Genomic DNA, 19,257 nt, shown 5'->3' on the forward strand with positions numbered 1-19,257 from the left:
ACTATTTTAACAAGTATAATACTCCTATAATTTTTTTTTAGTGAAGTATGATACTCCTATAATGATTGTTATAAGGCATTGATTTGTCTTTATGTGGGGTCAACACAAGATTTTAAATATAGGCAACATATTAAATACCCCTTTTTTAGTTGTAAAAAAAAGTAAAGATTGCAGTCAGGTGACCTCAATGTACATAGCTTGCATATGTTTACCATTGGTTTTATATGTGCAATTGCAAATTACGAAGAAGAAAAACCCTATGATTGGTGATCTTTCAAGATGTCTCTTCGTTACCACATTATATAAAATGTGACAATTGTGTGATATCTTCATCTCTTAATTAAATTTTTATTAATTAAATTTCAATTGATTTTACTATAATTTTAAGGTAAGGCCTAGATTACACTAAAAAAATTATGGGTAAGTAACCCAACACCTATTAAATCTAGCCATGTGTACTCAATTAATTATGTCAAAGGAAGGTTTTTATTTTACAGGTTTTACATATGACTAGACCTACGCCGGTGCGACGCACGGGTTAGGTTTGATGTAATACTTAATACTATGTTTTCAGTAAGAAAAATGATAACTGGACACAAAATTTTGGCCACAATACTGACACCGTATCAGTATACCGTATTTTCCGGTTTTTCCTTTCTTTTTTCCTCTTCTGCAACTCTCTTTCTCTCTATCTTCAATTTTCTCTCTCTCATCCCTCCCTCTTTTCTTCTACACTCCTCTGCAACTTATCTCACCCATGAATTATCCCCCCCCCCCCCCCCCCCCCCAGGTCAAACGAGTTCCTAATGAAGGAATGATGGCATGGAAGATTTGTACTAACAAGAAAATAAAGAGGAGTAATTAGAGTTAATCTTTATAGTTAATTCAGTCAACTAGATATATTTGGTAATTGACATGTATATCGAAATACAAGTGGAAAGGGAGTAATACTTATTGATGTAGAAAACTTATAAGGGGATGAATGGAGGGAGACCATGCTATACAAGACTATTAATGTCTTGTTAAATACTTTGAAAAACAAGATGATGCTGAAGGGACAAGAGAGCGTTACAAGATCAAAGAGAATTTAAGCTAGAAATTAATGGGGATGAAAGTAGTATCAAGATAGAATCATCCTAGTCAAAGGTATCCAAAGAAAATTAAATTGTGTTTAGTGCTGGAAGAAATTGCATGGTCGGAGTAATTGGAGAAAAATCAAGGAGCATGTGAACTAATGTAGAACTGCCAATATGATAGAATAATGTATTACACTAATTAGTTAATTAAAATCCCATAGGTTATGTTCATAAAATAAATAAACTTTAGATTATAATGATTTAAATAAAGGAAAAGTGCTAAAACTTTCTTAGTTCTTTACACGTAAAATTATTTATTTAATAAATAATAAAGCAAAAATAAAATTACTAAGAAGAATATTTATAAAGTATATAAAATATTGGGTCGTTACAAGAGACTTTTATTCAAACAGAATTACAAAGAAAATGTTTGAGGTTGAACACTTGATATACAATCAGTGGTGTTCACAATACAAATCAGATAAGACTCTTTAAGACTCTAGAATTTCTAAGATATGAAAGTTGTTAAGAAACTCTAAGTGAACTTTGATGTGGAACAAATTCTGCAGAGGTTTGGCTCTAGTAAATTGTTGTGAGAGTCTTGCAAATCTTCAAGTCTTCACTCCTTTATATAGAGGTGTGAAAGATACGTTGTTGATTGCCAGCACATCAAAAGAGTCGTTGTTGAAGCTTGATCAAATCACCAATGATTTGTTGCTTGATTTGGTTATTGTCCTAAGAGGGAACAATTTCAAATTCATTCCTTGTATAGAGGAATACCAGCGAAGTCACAGCTGTTGTTCTTGTACTATTGCAGACACAAAACATAGTAATGGAGAAGGTGGTTGTACAATTTGTACTATTGTCCTTTTCCAACGCTCTTCAAGGAATAAGCATCCAATGACTTCAAATTCCTCTGAATTAGCTGTTGCTCCAGGCTTCAATTCCTTCTGCAATGATAGGCATGATTAAGCACAACTCTTGACAAATATTAAAGCTTCCAGTCTTTCAGCTTCTGATGATCTTCAACTTCTGATGACGTCAGCTTCTGATGATGTTCAAAACTCTCTTCTTCAGAACCTCTTTTCTTCAGATGCTTCCTTGCAACTTAAGCTTCCTTTTTGTAGATTCCATTGCTCTCATTTGTTCTTTCAGAACCTATGCTTGATTTAAAGACACTAAATTCTTTGTCTATGGTCCTGCAAACTTGAACAAACATTTAACATATCCAATTGATATTTTTAATACCTTGTAATATCCCGCTCGTTGGTATTGGGATATTACCAGTCAAACGTGCCAGTGGACGAATGTTCATGGAAAGTAAGTGTAACGGAGAATGTTTATTAATGACATCAGTCAAGCACGAGTTAAGTACCAGTGTCGGTATAAACACGTTTAAGGCGAAGGGCATAATGGTACTTTCACGTAAAAGGGGTATATAAGTGATTTTGGGGCCAAAATCTTCATAATTTCATGTTCTTTCTCTCTCTAGGTTTTGAGAAAGGAAATTCTCTCCTTCTTCTCTCTACCCACCGCCCTCCCTCTCTTCTTCAATCCTCCCAAAAACTCATTCCAAATCAAGATGCATGTTTGTACAAGATTCCTTCAAGATCTTTATGGTACTTGGAAGCTTGGATTGGGTTGATTTCTCTACTCCTTCTCACAAGAAGAGATTCAAGGCTAGGGTTTGGTCTTTGGTAAAGTTGGAAGTTGGAGCATGAACTTGTGCATGTTATGGTTTCTTCATGATCAAAGGAGCAATATTGGACTTGGGTTTAAGCTTGATTTCCACTTCCTACCTCATGTTATAAGATCAAGAAGCTAGGGTTTGAAAGATGTGAAGTGAAAGTGATGCTTGGATGCTTGAGAATCATGTGCAGATTATGATTAGGTGAGTTCTATAGATAGTTTACCCACCCTTGGGACTATGTGTTTAACTTTTTAAGGAAAACATGAATTTCTAGGGTTTTATGTATTGTGATTAGTTGCCCTTTTAATGCCATGCTTGCTAAACATGTAAATACTTGCTATATGAATGTTTTTCAGGTATCCTATGATCCATAGAGTTAAAATATACCTTAGGCCACTTGGTTTTGAGGTTTTTGAGCTAGAAATGCCATTTTTACAAGTTCTGGACTATCACAACTCACCAAGGCGAGCTAGGACTCGCCATGGCGAGCTAGATCACATAACACATGGTCTGCTCACCACCAACTCGCCATGGCAAGCTGACACCACCAAAACGTGGTGTTGGCTCGTTCCAGGCAATTTTTTGGCAGTTTCATGCTAGGTTTTCTCTATGATGTTTTTATAAAAGTAAACCCCTCAAACCAAGGTCCTCTTTGATAATCATTTAAAAGGTTTTCTTGAGAATGAAGCAAGTTTTTAACATAATTAGTAATGCATGGCATACGACAGAATGATATGATATAAGTTGGGTAGCAAACTAATCTTTAAGGAAAGGAATGAATGTAGAGCCTCGACATAGTTGGTCGAGAACTAGAATGCTAAGCATGAGTCCTATCTATGATAAGACGCGAATTGATTAGTGTATTCTCCTCGCACATGAACTAGAATGACCATGCAAACATGTTAAGCCGTGAATAGATAAGCTAATCCCTTCAGAGAATGTCTACGTAGGTAGTTAACCACTAGACGGGTAGATCACGGACCCGTGGCAAACGAGCAAGAATGTATAGGTTTAAACCTTCATGTATGTATGATCAAGTCTATGATGTATGTGTAGTTTACCACTAATGAGATCGATCAAGGATCCGTGGTAAATGAGTATGTAAAACGTAGGTGTCGTGGGAACGGGATAAGCTCCGCAAGGGGGGCCCGCACGTCACTGAGGGAGTACGATGTGCTTTAGCTAGGTTTTCATCAGTCATGTATGGGATTGTACTCGGGGTTACTCCACCCGGGGCTCTCCGTAAAATGAACTTAGATAATATGTTTGTTCAATGCTAACATCTATGTATGCATGAATATGACTATGTATGATTATGATATGATGTTAGACATGTACAAGTTTATGAGATAGAGTAAGTTATGAATGTTAAACCAAAGACGATCTTAGGTTTCCCTAATCGTCCGGTTTAGGATCTTGTCATGAATAAGCATGTAAATTCTTAATGCGTTTAGCGTATCTTGAGTTAGCGGTCTTAGGTTCCCTTTAACTTCCATGACACGTATGATGTAAGCAAGACCTATGACAAGTTAAGATGAACCTACGACGGATCTAGTGGGCACGACCGTCTAGGCAAGCATGACCACACACGTATAATCAACCGGCAGGTTGTATTGTAGACACGCGGTGACCGTAGGTTTTCCCCAAGGTTACCTATAGCCTAGGATTAGGTAGAACTCACTGAGACATTATGTCTCATCCCAATTCTTATTTGTTTCAGATAAACATGTTGATATTGCAAGCTCGTAGCCGGATGGATATTTCAGCAAGTGCTCGTTCGTACCCGCTGCAGGATGATATGGATTTCACGGACGCATTTACTATGTTTTAGACAAGTTTTGTTGTATTGGTATTGTACGAACGCATATTGTTGTATAAGATATTCATTCGAATGTATTTAAGTTGTAAATTTTAATATATCCAGTACTAAAGATAATGCACATGCTAAACTTTCTAGATCGTTTAGTGTGGGCGTTACATACCTTGTTATCATCAAAACTTAAAGTGCCATTGTCAAACACATTTTGTTCCAACATCTTGTGTCGAAGGAAAATCACCAAGAGGTAAGGGCGGTATTCCATACAATCATGTAGTTATAAAATCATATGCTAAGTTGGTAGTAGAGCTCTTTTCCTAATAAAATGATGAAGATTTTCATATAAATAAAGAGATAGTGAATAATTTTTGTGGCATATCATGTCTAGTGTGAGAGAGGCTCTTTTTTTTTTTTTGGCATAGCATGGCATTATGTTGTAATTTTGCTTGTTATTTTGAGAAAAGAGGTTTGAAGAAAGTGTGAATTTTTTATTGAAGTTGTGAAAGTGATGATGATTTAAAAGAGTATACATTATGTATAGCATGGCATATAGTTGTGCCATAGGTGCTAAATGGGGCGATTTATCATTGTGCCAAATAGGGCAATTTTTTATTCCTCAAATGGGACTATTTATCTTTAGGTGCCAAATGAGGCGACTATGATAATATGCCAATCGGGGGAGATATCCGGATCATGGTCTAGTTGCATCTCATGCATCATTTCCACAAAGTTTATATTTTAATTTCTTTTATTTGTATTGAGTTTTTGACTCTTACGTTGTGAGTGTTTTACAGTTCTTCTTATCCTGTGCTTTTATGTTTGTATGATTGTATTTTTGTGGTTTAGGAATACTAACCTTTTTTCAACCAACATTTTAGGTATTGATGAGTTCGAAGTTTTGAAGAAAGAATGATGTTTAGCATGTAATTTTAAATATTTTTCGAAGTTTATTTTATTTTTCCTATTAACTCTTTAGAAAATGAGGATGTGGATAATGGATTTTAATTAGAAAATGAGCATGTGGATAATGAATTTTAAAGAATAATTTATAACATTTTATTTTATTAGTTTCCTTCTAGATATCTTTTCCGTCAATTTTCGTTTAATAGTTTATTTAAAAAAAATATACATGTTTTTTGAAGAATAAATAATTTTGAATTTATGTCTTCAATAAAATCCAGGGCGTTACATTCCGTTCTGTCGACGATCACGAATCCGGCGCTATAATCAATAACCGAATTTTGAAAGAATTTTTCTGGAGCTAAGTTGTTAATGTTTTTTGTTTTGAGTGGAACATTATTAATGTTGTTTTCATTTATAGTTTTCAAAAAGCTTAATCGATCGTGTAATAATAAAATGATTTGATAGAATATACTTGAATTTCCCTTCATAACATTAATAGAAAAATATGAATATACTTGAATATAAAACCGAAAAATAAAAAGAAAAGGTATTTAACGGATGGAAGAGAGAAAATGTATTGACTTTGATGATATGGATTGTTGAAAAAATACTTCTTTCTCATTAGTTGGGAGTGGTGACGGATTTAAGTCCGTTAAAATGTGATGGCGGTAGAAGCTCCCATTTATATTCCTCATTGTAACTATTTTTTTTCCATTTTATCTCTACCTAGCATCATTTTCTTCCTCCTTTTTATTATTTTAAAACATATTGTCAATAAGCGTTAACGGACGCAATCTTGTAAATAAATGACATTGTTTTGAATGCATAAAATTAACTTTTATAAAAATAAAAAAAATCAATTTTCTTTTAAATCAATTTTGAAAATTATTTCTTAATTTATTTCTTAATGTTATATAAAATTTTAATATTACATATAATTACATAATGTATAGCAAGTTTGTACCATAAAATAATATAATGTATAACAAGTGCAACATGACTATATTTTGGAGTACGGATAAAATATGACCATGTAAATTCTAGTGCATAATTAATGCAGATAAAAACTGTTAACCAATCGTTATATTTCTTACAAAACCAATCATCAAGTTAGGAAATGACAATTCAAAATCAACCATTATTTTTAACTAAGAAAACCTCAACCAAAAGACAATTTTAAGGTAGGAAGGGAGTCTAATTATAGACATAAATTAATCCTAATCCGATTGTGTGGACATTATCCATAATTTACAAATACATTAAAAATAGAAAACCTTGTATGAAATTATGCTTATAAAAAACTTGTTCATCAACCCTAGATGAGACATCCAATCCTAAGGTTTGGAAATTTCTAATTGCATCTTTGAAAAATATGTCTAGTATGAGGTTTAGGACCTTTCTTATAGCATGTTTAGCATTGTGTTGCACTCGTTCATTAGGAAACTCACTCAAGTGGGAATGGACATCTGAACCAATGGAAGACACCTTTAAAGGAAAAGGGACATTTACTGCATCTCAACTTTTAGATCAAAAGAATGTTACCGCTGGGGCAAGTGATTATTTATGGTACATGACCGAAGTAGTCGTAAATGACACAGAACTTTGGGGGAAAGCAAGGTTGCAAGTGAATACAACAGGTCATATTATTCATTCATTTATTAATGGAATTTGGTGGGGTGTACAAATTGGCACCGTTGATAAACCTGGATTTCTATATGAAGAGTATGTTTCTTTGAAAAAAGGTACCAATATTTTAAGTTTATTAAGTATTACATTTGGTAAATCAAATTGTAAAAGGTTCCCTGAAACGAAAGAAGCTGGTATTGTTGGGGGTCCTGTGAAACTCTTTTCAAATGAAAAAGAAGACGCTATTTTGGATTTATCAAAATCTACTTGGTCATACAAAGTTGGGATGAATGGTATGGCTAGAAAGTTCTATGATCCCAAAACCACAAATGGAGTTCAATGGAAAAAAAATAATGTTTCTGTAGGAGAACCAATGACATGGTACAAGACCACTTTCAAGACCCCGGAAGGTACCAACCCTATTGTCTTCGATGTGGCAGACCTTCTAAGAGGACAAGCATGGGTTAATGGTCAAAGTATTGGAAGGTATTGGCCTTGGTTGTATTCTAAAGATCCATCTGAGAGGTTTTACGAAGTGCCAAGGTCATTCTTAAATAATGGTGTAAACACGTTGGTCTTGTTTGAGGAACTGGGTGTCGGGTCTAAAGGCCCTTTCAATGTGTCTGTCCAAACAGTCCCAAACGGATCCAAAAATTTCAATAAGTGGGATCAAGGTTGTTCATCATGAATATTTATAGAAAATATATAAATGTATAACTAATAAAATGATGACATCATTATCATTAAGCAAAATAATTAGAGAAATTTAGACACCTTGATATTGAATAGTTATAACTTCACTCTACATGTCTTTCTATTTAAAAGTGTTGTAGGACTTTTTTTCTTTCAATACAATAAAATATACCACTCTGTATGTATGTTACAAATAAATCATTAACAATTTATCTTCCATACGGTTGCACATTTGATTATCCACAAAATTTCTAGAAGAGAATCTCCTCCTTTCATCATTTGCATTTGCCACAAGCAGCAATAATGATAGCTTCAAAACTAAGTACATCATTGGATAAGCAATATGTTGTCTATTTTCCCTTAACTTTGTTCACTAATCACATCTAAATTAGAAAAGTGGCCATAAAGAATGAACATCCATGATATAATTTTCAAGTTGATTGTTGAGTTCCATGATCTCCGAAGAAGAAAATTATGATGGGTGAAATCGACCAAATTAATCAACTTCTCCTTGTCAAATGAAAAAAAAAACTCTTAAAAATAGGCTTCTTGTTGTTAAGCATTTCTTCGTCTACAGGCTACTTCAATTTTTTGTTTTTAATCTTTTTTTAGCATTTTCTCTTTGTTTTAAAGAAAGAAAAAAACCTTAATCAAAAAAATAAAAACAAAAAAAAACAATGTTCTTTTTACAAGTTAAAACCCGAATGCCATTGTCAAAAAGAGAAAAACAAATGTCTATACGCAAACGGTGATAACACTGGTCCTATTTTTAAAAACGCGGTACAAAGCAGTACTATTTTAACAAGTATAATACTCCTATAATTTTTTTTAGTGAAGTATGATACTCCTATAATGATTGTTATAAGGCATTGATTTGTCTTTATGTGGGGTCAACACAAGATTTTAGATATAGTCAACATATTAAATACCCCTTTTTTAGTTGTAAAAAAAAGTAAAGATTGCAGTCAGGTGACCTCAATGTACATAGCTTGCATATGTTTACCATTGGTTTTATATGTGCAATTGCAAATTACGAAGAAGAAAAACCCTATGATTGGTGATCTTTCAAGATGTCTCTTCGTTACTGATAAGTACTCAAAAGTAATATATTTCATGTGTTAAAAAAGGCATTTTTAGTGACTTGTTATGCAAGTTATCTATGGAAAAGCAATCAATTGTTGTAATTATACCATTTATGCTTTATATGCCTAATTCTACCCAATTTATGCAGGAAATGACAAGCAAGGACCAAAACTTAAGTGTGTGAACCAAGCAAATCTCGCTTACGTGAGGTCATCTCGCTTAAGCGAGATTCCTCCAGGGAGAAGCTCAACCTTCGCTTGCATCTCGCTTCCAGGGTCGCTTGTGGATTTTAGAATCTCGCTTACGCGAGATCATCTCGCTTACGCGAGATTTCTCCAGGGAACAATTGTAAATTTCGCTCCCATCTCGCTTCCAAGTCGCTCAAGCAGGATTCAAAGGCGGTTTAAGTTTGAAGCAACCTCGCTTACGCGAGTTCTAACTCGCTTACGCGAGATTTCTCCAGGGATCACTCGCTTCTGGCTCGCTTCCAACTCGCTTACGCGAGATGCGACACATTAAGGATCAGGGCTACGTGGCAATACTTTATTGGCCATGACTAGATATTTTGTCTTCTCGCTTAAGCGAGATGTATCTCGCTTAAGCGAGATTACACGTTTTCAGGCCATTTAAATACAAGTTTTCCCTCTCTCTAAAATTATTCACTATTCCATTAAAACATTTGATACATTTCTAGAGAGAGGTTAGAGCTATTTCATAGAGAGAAACACAAAGCAAGTGATTAAGGAGTAGATTCAACCCTAGATTCATTGAGACATCAAGGATCTTGGCATGGAATCTTCATCTTTCCTTCATTCCTTGCATTAGTTTACATGTCTATGTGTAACTATCACCTTCTTTGTAGTATTGAGGTAACAACCAAGCTATTATGTAATATTTTGATCTTTTAATATATAAGGTTCTAGCTTAATGATTCAATATTGTTGTTATTCTTGCTTTTAATGCTTTCAAAGAGATTCAAGATGATTTGGACACAAACTCTTGAATCTAGAACTAGAATAACAATCTATCTTATGTTTTATCACTCTTGACAAGTTTGTAAACCTTTGATAATTACTTTTAATCAAGATTTTAATGCTTTCGGATACTTAATCAGGCTGGACACGGTCGATTAAGTTATCCGATCGACTTTGTTATCGTTTAAGGAATTTGGACACGAATGTTTAAACGCTAACCTGGAAATAATGATGTCGCTTTGGACACGAAGGATGTTGTAGAAATGATTGTAATAATATTGGTTATAAAGCTAGAGTCTGTTAATCGATCGAGAGATTGCTGCTGTTATGCTTGCTCGTTATCTTATACCGCAAGTGAAATAGTTCGATCCCCTCTCGTTTTTACTTTTATGTCAATTGTGGATATAGTGTTACAAACAAACAAATTATATCCAAGCCCTTAATGTGAACTATTGTGAAAACGCTTATGATATAACGCAACTCCCTGTTGAAAACGATCCTATATATACTCACGTGTACATAGTTATATGACATGTAGAAAAACTACATCAAAATGGCGCCGTTGCCGGGGAGTAGCGTATTTTATATTATAAGTTTTGAAACAATTTTTCCATGTTAAGTCAATTTTGCACAAAATTCTTTCATGCATATACTTATACACTTATATCATTCATTATTTTTTATGCTAACCACCTGGTATAGTCTTGGTGAACTTTGTTTATGCGAGGTACCATTGCTAAAGAAGACCTACAATTTGATCCTGAGATTGAGAAAACTGCTAGGTTACTTAGGAAGCAAGCAAAGGAAGCTAGGAGATTAGCCAGGCTGGCTCAGCCAGAATCTTTACTTTTTATTCCTTCTCCTTCCGGTTCGGTGCATACTATTTCACTTAGTGGTTCTTCACACTCTTCTGAACTATCATCTCCAAGGAGTGAACCAGAAGTAGTCATGGCTAATGAAGGTGAAAATGATGCTCTACCAATGTGGGTTAGTCCGAGGAGGCTAGCTAATCTTGGAAATCAAAATGCCAAATCAATTGAGTTGAAGTCGGGGTTGATAAACTTGATAACTCATAACCAGTTTACCGGTATGGATCATGAGGATCCATATAGACATTTAACCAATTTCTATGGTATCGCCGGGACACTTGGTTTGAAGGAAGATGAGGAAGAGGGTATGTTTGTGAAATTGTTTCCTCATTCTTTGATCGGGAAGGCAAAGGAGTGGTATATTGATCAACCAACTTCTTTGATGGAAGACTGGACGGAGCTAGAGAAAGCGTTTCAAGAAAGATTCTTTCCGGAGGATAGGCATCTTGAGGCTAAAACTTCAATTACAACTTTTGCTCAAGGCCAAAGTGAGTCTCTTTGTGAAGCTTGGGAGCGCTATAAATCATTGCTAAGGAATTGTCCAAAGCATGGTTTTGATAGCCAAATGCAGCTATATCTTTTTCGTCAAGGGCTTCAAGACATGTCCAAGACGATGCTAGATGCAAGTGCTGGAGGTTCTATTGCTTTGAAAAACCCAGCTGATGCTGTCAAAATCATTAACCAAATGGCCCTCAACACAAGAAAATCTTCTCACAACCGGAATCCTCAACAAAGGAAAGCCGGTATCCTTGAACTAGAAGCAAATGATGCGGTCTTAGCTCAAAATAAGCTTCTCACTCAACAATTAGAAGCTATGCAAAAGGAGATGAGAGCTATGCCAAAACAAATTCTTGAATCTCTCAAGCAAGAAGGAGGAACCGCTCAAGTCAATACTTGTGGACTTTGTACGGGGGATCATCCCACCGGCTATTGTCCCGCTCCCGGTTCTTTTGAAGAGGAAGAGGTCAACTATGTGGGAAACCAACAAAGACCTAACCAACCACAACAAGCCGGAACCTCACAATAATCCCAAAATCCGGGTACTTCTAACTTCCAAGGAAGATATCCGGCCAATCAAAACTTTCAAAGGCCATGGAGGGCACCTTACAACAATAACTACCAATATCCACAATTAAACTTCTACCAACAACCTTACCCTCAATTCCAACAACCATTCAATAATCAATACCAATTCCCACCACCAAATAACCCCCAACAACCTAACAATTCCCAAAGCACCGAAGAAACCTTGAAGCAATTCATGCAAATGTCCATGGCTAACCAGAAAAACACCGACGCGTCCATCAAAGGCCTTGAGACACAAGTTGGTCAGTTAGCACAACAAATGGCTCAAGGTCCTCCGCAAGTGGGAACTTTCACTGCTAACACTCAACCAAATCCTAAGGAGCACCACAAAGCATAGCAGTCAAAAGCTATTGCTACAAGGAGTGGTAGAGTAGTAGGTAAAGGGGTAGGTGAAGATATTGTTGTTGAAGAGAAGGATGATGAAGTTGTCAATGAGGAGGATAAGGAGAAGTTCGAGGAGGATGGTGTAGAGATAGAGAAGGAAGTGTATATAAAGAATAAAGAAGAATTAGTTGAAAAAGAAAAAAATCAAAAAAGAGATCTAGTGGAACAAGAGGAGATGGAGAGGAAGAATAAAGATGTGGGGAAAGATAAAGGGAAGAAACAAGAAGTTGAGAAGCAAGTGGTGGCTCAACGCTTACCATACCCACATGCTCCATCGAAGAAAGACAAAGAGCGGCAATATGCAAGGTTTCTTGAACTCTTCAAGAAGTTGCAAATTGATATACCATTCTCAGAAGCCTTGGAGCAAATGCCGGTCTATGCAAAGTTCATGAAAGATATCCTTTCCAAGAAAAGAAGAGTCAACGATGAAGAGACGATCCAAATTGATGCCAATTGTAGTGCTATTATTCAAAGAACGTTGCCTAAGAAAGAGCAAGATCCGGGAAGAGTCACTCTACCGGTAGCTATTGGCACAACACATGTAGGTAAAGCACTACTCGATCTTGGATCAAGCATCAATCTCATGCCTTTGTCCGTTGCCAAAAGAGTTGGTGATCTTTGTATAAAGCGGACTAGGATGATGTTGCAATTGGCCGACAAATCCTTTGCAAAACCACTAGGTATGGCCGAAGATGTTCTTGTAAAAGTGGACAAATTTATTTTTCCGGCTGACTTTGTGGTTATGGATGTCGAAGAAGATGAGGATGTGCCTATCTTAATGGGAAGGAATTTCATGCAAACGGCTCGGATGATGATTGATCTTGATGATAATATCATGAAGGTCAAGGTAAATGATGAAGAGGTTACTTTCAACATCCGAGAAGCCTTGAAGTACTCGAAAGACAAGGGTGCATGTTTCAAAATGGATGCAACCGAAGAAGTCATCTTGACTACTCAGAAGCAATTGCACAATAGAACACCCCTTGAGAGTGCTTTGGTGGACGCACTCAATGCTATTGATGAAGACGAAGCAAGTGCCATTGAAGAGTGTTTGAAGGAGCTAGATTCCTTGAAGGAGGTTCTTCCTAATCAAGCCATACTTGAAGATTTGAAAGAAGAATCCAAGGAAGAAGCAAAAGTTGATGACACCAAGGTAGAATTAAATGTTTTACCATCTAATTTGAAATATGTTTTTCTTGAGAAAGATGGTACAAAACCGGTGATCATTAGTAGCTCCTTGTCCATCGATGAAGAAACAAAGTTGGTAAAGGTCCTCAAGGCCAACAAGGAAGCGATAGGGTGGAAGTTATCCGACTTGAAAGGGATAAGTCCATCTTATTGTATGCACAAGATTATGATGGAAGAAAACTTCAAGCCGGTAGCACAACCACAACGCCGCTTAAATCCAAACATGAAAGAGGTGGTGCGAAAGGAAGTAGTGAAGTTGCTTGAAGCCGGCATGATCTATCCTATCTCGGATAGTGCTTGGGTAAGCCCGATTCAAGTAGTTCCCAAGAAAGGAGGAATGACGGTGATCACTAATGATAAAGATGAGTTGATCCCAACTAGGACCGTCACCGGATGGAGGATGTGTATAGATTATAGAAGACTCAATCAAGCAACAAGGAAGGATCACTTCCCCTTGCCCTTCATGGATCAAATGCTTGAAAGACTCTCCGGTCAATCCTTTTATTGCTTCCTAGATGGTTACTCCGGTTACAATCAAATTGCCATGAACCCAGATGATCATGAGAAGACGGCTTTCACTTGCCCTTTTGGTATTTTTGCTTATCGAAGAATGCCATTTGGTTTGTGTAATGCACCCGCAACTTTTCAACGGTGTGTTCAAGCAATCTTCTCCAACTTTATTGGTAAATGCATGGAGGTGTTCATGGATGATTTCTCAGTTTTCGGTTCGTCATTTGATATGTGTTTGAATAGCTTGGATGCCGTGCTGAAGCGGTGTATTGAAACTAGCTTGGTGCTCAATTGGGAGAAATGTCACTTCATGGTTACCGAGGGTATTGTCCTTGGTCATAAGATTTCTGCCAAGGGTATTGAGGTAGACCAAGCAAAGGTCGATGTTATTGGAAAGCTTCCACCACCGGTGAATGTCAAAGGTGTTCGGAGTTTTCTTGGTCATGCCGGATTTTACCGGAAATTCATCAAAGACTTCTCAAAGATTGCAAAGCCTATGAGCAACTTGCTCAACAAAGATAAGTCTTTTGTTTTTAATAATGAATGTCTTGATGCATTTGAATCTTTAAAAGAAAAGTTGACCACCGCACCAATAATCATTGCTCCTAATTGGGATTTAAATTTTGAATTAATGTGTGATGCAAGTGATTATGCTGTTGGTGCGGTCTTGGGTCAACGTAAGGATAAAAATTTTCATGCTATTCACTATGCAAGTAAGGTTTTAAATGAGGCACAAATCAATTATGCCACAACTGAAAAAGAGTTACTTGCAATAGTTTATGCCATGGAGAAATTTCGCTCTTACCTTGTAGGTTCCAAAATTGTTGTTTATACTGACCATGCAGCTATCAAGTATCTCCTTACTAAGTCCGACTCAAAGCCAAGGCTCATCTGTTGGATGTTGTTACTTCAAGAGTTTGACTTAGAGATCAAAGATAAGAAAGGCACGGAGAATCTTGTAGCTGATCACCTTTCAAGGTTGACGAACAATGAGGTAACCAAGAATGAATCGGAAGTTCGTGAAGAATTTCCCGATGAAAGGTTGCTTGCAATCAATGTGAGACCGTGGTTTGCCGACATGGTGAACTACAAAGCAACCGGGTTCATTTCGGAAGATTTTGAATGGCAACAACGCAAGAAGTTCCTCCATGATGCTAACCACTATGTGTGGGATTAGCCTTACTTGTTCAAAATTGGAGCGGACAATCTCTTGCGTAGGTGTGTGGATGATGAAGAGGCAAAGAAGATCCTATGGCAATGTCATAATTCGCCCTATGGATGTCACTTCAACGGGGAGAGAACAGCCGCAAAGGTACTTCAATCTGGGTTCTATTGGCCAACTTTATTCAAAGATGCCAACTTACATTGCAAGCATTGTGATGAATGCCAAAGAACCGGATCAATGTCAAAGAGAAATGAGATGCCTCTACAACTCATCCTTGAAGTGGAAGTGTTTGATTGTTGGGGTATAGATTTTGTTGGCCCTTTTCCTTCATCATATTCAAATGAGTACATCTTGGTAGCTGTTGATTATGTTTCAAAGTGGGTGGAAGCCGTAGCATCGCCTAAAGCCGATAGCAAGACGGTAGTGAAGTTCCTAAAGAAGAATATTTTCACCCGGTTTGGTACACCAAGAGTTCTTATTAGTGATGGAGGGTCACACTTTTGCAACACACAACTTGCCAAGGCCCTAGATCATTATGGAGTCAAGCACAAAGTAGCATCACCGTATCATCCACAAACGAATGGACAAGCCGAAGTTTCCAACCGGGAGGTCAAACGAATACTTGAGAAGACGGTCTCTACATCTCGGAAGGATTGGTCGGCTAAACTTGATGAAGCTTTGTGGGCATATAGGACTGCATACAAATCTCCTATAGGCCTCACTCCTTTCCAAATGGTTTATGGCAAATCTTGTCACTTACCGGTCGAGCTCGAACATAAAGCATTTTGGGCATTGAAGTTCCTAAACTTTGATCAAGAGAAGGCCGGTGAAAGAAGAAAAGTTCAAATGCATGAGCTTGAAGAATTGAGAAATCAAGCTTATGAATCTTCAAAGCTCTACAAAGAAAGGACCAAGAAGTATCATGACAAGAAGATCATTCTGAGACAATTCATGCCGGGGCAAATGGTGTTACTTTTCAATTCAAGACTAAAACTGTTTCCGGGCAAATTGAAGTCAAAGTGGTCCGGACCTTTCATGGTTAAAGAGGTCAAACCATATGGAGCTGTTGAGCTTGAGGACCCAGTCACCAAAGCCAACTGGACTGTTAATGGGCAAAGTCTTAAGCCCTATTTCGGTGGTGAAATTGATCGGTGTTTGTCGACGATTTCACTAAGCGAACCATGATTTCTTCAAAATGCGTCAAGCTCATGACGTAAAACAAGCTCTTGCTGGGAGGCACACCCAGTTTTGTAAGTATGTTTATGTTTTATAGCATGTAGAATAATATCATGAGCATTGCAAAGCAAAATAAGAAGCATATCTGGGTAAATTTCGCTTCAAGCGAAGTTCATCTCGCTTAAGTGAGATTGCTGCATTTTTGAACTTTTGTTTACGGGAGAAATCTCGCTTAAGCGAGTTAATCTCGCGCAAGCGAGATGAGTTTTTAATTCAAAAAGTGTAACGGTTTCCAAGGGGATTAACTCCCCTTAACCACTCCCCCATCCACTCATTTTTTCCTTTTACGTTTCCCAACTCCTCTTCTCTCCATTTTCTCTAAACTTCTTTTCTCTCACAAACACTAACCCTAAATCACCAAATCATTCCTCTTTGATTCAAGTCAAGCATTCATCATTAGCATACAATTTCATCTTGCACTTGCATTGTCTTTAATTGATTTAACAGGTTTGATTTCTCTCCTTCTATTTCATACTTTTCAATTTCAAAATTCATGCTTTTTGCAAATTTAGAATGGCTAGGGTTAGATGTAGGTGTTTGTGACTAGAGACTGTTTCCTTAGGTTCATAACAATGAAAATGAATCAAAATCATCACTGTTTTTCTTCAACATTCAATTTTGTAAATTTTGACCCATTTTGGAATCTTTGGAAAATAAGGGTTTTGATTCAATGTTGAACACAAGTCTTGATTTTGGTTTCTTTTTATGAGTTGGTTTTGTGGGTAGAGAATTGAGATTGAATTTTGGTTGAAAATATTGTGGGTTTGGTTGAAAATTCTGGAAATGGGTTGATTTTCGCAGGTTCAGAAGAACCTCGCTTAAGCGAAGTTCTTAGTTACTTTTCTCGCTTAAGCGATACTTCATATTTTTTGCCCAGATTTTCTTCAATATCTCGCTTCTGGTCTCGCTTAAGCGAGTTGCAAGCGAGATAGCCCAGTACCTTATTGTTGTTTCTGACTTTTGTGTGAATCTAATCTGTGTACTTCCATTTAATTCCATACTGTGCTGATCAATTGTTGCTATACTGTATATGGTTTTTCTGGTTGTTTTGCAGATGGCCCCCAAAAATCAACCAGCCAAGAAACGAAAAACCACCGCTTCCTCATCCGGTGTTGTAAACCGTCCTGCACCCTTACCTAGAAACCCGGACCGTACCATTTACACTTCCAACAAAACCTATGCCAGGTTTCTCGAGCTGAAAAAAGAGAAAACTTGGCATGATAAAATTTTCCGGATTAACCCTGAGGGTGAGTATGCTGACATTGCAGCAGTTTTCACTGAGAGAAAGTGGGAGAAACTCCTTAACCCATACCCCAAAATCAACCTGGATCTCTTGAGAGAGTTCTATGCCAATTCTTTACCAGATTGTGATGCTAAGGAAATGCATGCTGCGTTTTCTTACACTACCATGGTGAGAGGAAAAACCATCCGCTTTGATAGGGATGCGATTAATGAGTATCTAGGCAACCCTTACACCCTACCTGAGCCCGAGGACCCTGACACCCCTGCCTTGTGTCCTTATGGGGAAAGAGAAGAGGCTGCTGATTGGAATCTTGGTAAGATTGAGAGGGAAATTTTGCTACCGGGAAGGACATACACCGAGTCCAAAGCGGGTAACCGCAATTTGGCAGCTTTCACAGATATGAGGCCAAAAGCTGGGATTATTTTTAAGTTCTTGGTTCATAATGTCTGGCCAAAGAGCCATGTCACCACAACTCCCAAGAAAGTGATGCCTCCTCTGATTTGGCATATTTGCAAAGGAAGGCCGGTAGATCTGGCTTCGATTATTTCAAGAGAGCTGAAGCATGTAGCTCTTGGTGGTATAGCTGGCCCAGAGACCAGACTTGCTTTTCCGGGCTTTATTATGGGATTACTTAGGCATCATGAGGTGCCAGTCACCGAGCCTTTTTCAGAAGAGCTGGTTTCTCCTATTGATGACAAGTACATTCGGGGTTACATTTCCAGAGCACTTTCTAAAGGTGCTGCTTCTTCTTCTCAAGTACCCTAACCTGAGGATGTACCCCCACCTGAGGACTTTCCAGAGCATGAAGATCCTCACCAGACTATGCCACCACCTCAGCAGCCCGGCACTTTTGATTTTTCTTCTTTGCAGGCTTGGATGACTCAGCATGAGCAGAATGCGCAGAATAGAGCTTTGAGGCAAGAGTTGAGAGATAATCACATAATGGATCAGTAGGCTGCTATCTTCCGCAGCAACCAGGGCATCTATTCTCATCTTTATGATTCTCACATGGACCCTGGGTGTTTCATGTTCACTCCGGCACAGTACTATGACTCTTGCATGTGGCCTAGGGACAGGCCAATTTACCCAGGAGGGGGCAGTGGAGCAGGACCAGCTCATACCCAAGAGAGGACTGCTAGCTTGCATGGTGCTCATGATCCAGAGAGGACAGCCAGTGTCCATTTATCTCAGGATGATATGGATGATGATGCGGCACACTGACCATATTTCTTGATGTTTTTAGTGATGCTTAGTTTGTTTTGACTTCTGCTTTGACTCTTTAGTTTATGTTTTTATTTTTATGCCGGAACAATTTATCGCTTTTGAACTTATACTTTTTGAGCACGGTTTTGGGTGTTCAATACATTGGTTTAATTTTAATTTCCTTTTGGGTTAAATAGCTTAGCTTGTTGTTTGGTTTTTAACTTATTGCTTTGGATGAAATTTTTTGCTTAATCTTGCTTGTGTTTCGTCAAAAGAAAAATTGCTCATGAACATCAAAGTTTAAAGTGCTCCATGGAGCCAATTATTGAGCAAAAGCAGGTGAGTGATAATGATATGAATTGTGAGAAAGCGCAATGCCAAGGTATTGGTTTCCTGTTGTTCTAGGTGTTACTATGAATGTGAAATTTGTACTTTGCGCAAAATATATATCATTTAATTCTTGTCATAAACATAAAAAATTTTGAACCACTTAGTACTTAACATAAATGTGA

The 19,257-nt window shown here is 37.3% G+C and overlaps 1 protein-coding gene across 1 annotated transcript; it reads left to right on the forward strand.

Moving 5' to 3' along the window:
- Positions 1 to 6,774: 6,774 nt before the first annotated feature.
- LOC146934928 (beta-galactosidase-like) lies at positions 6,775 to 8,021 on the forward strand. The gene has a single exon (XM_085750170.1). The coding sequence runs from the start codon at positions 6,858 to 6,860 to the stop codon at positions 7,797 to 7,799; it is 942 nt and encodes a 313-aa protein (XP_085606296.1). The 5' UTR covers positions 6,775 to 6,857; the 3' UTR covers positions 7,800 to 8,021.
- The last annotated feature ends 11,236 nt before the right edge of the window (positions 8,022 to 19,257 follow it).

The sequence above is a fragment of the Medicago sativa genome, chromosome 3, assembly GCF_051527215.1.
Source record: "Medicago sativa cultivar Bolivia chromosome 3, Bolivia_mono, whole genome shotgun sequence".
NCBI classification, from domain to species: Eukaryota; Viridiplantae; Streptophyta; class Magnoliopsida; order Fabales; family Fabaceae; genus Medicago; species Medicago sativa.

Bases quoted from the DNA above. Each gene is read 5' to 3' on its own strand.
- LOC146934928 (XM_085750170.1), top strand. From the start codon at position 6,858: ATGTCTAGTATGAGGTTTAGGACCTTTCTTATAGCATGTTTAGCATTG.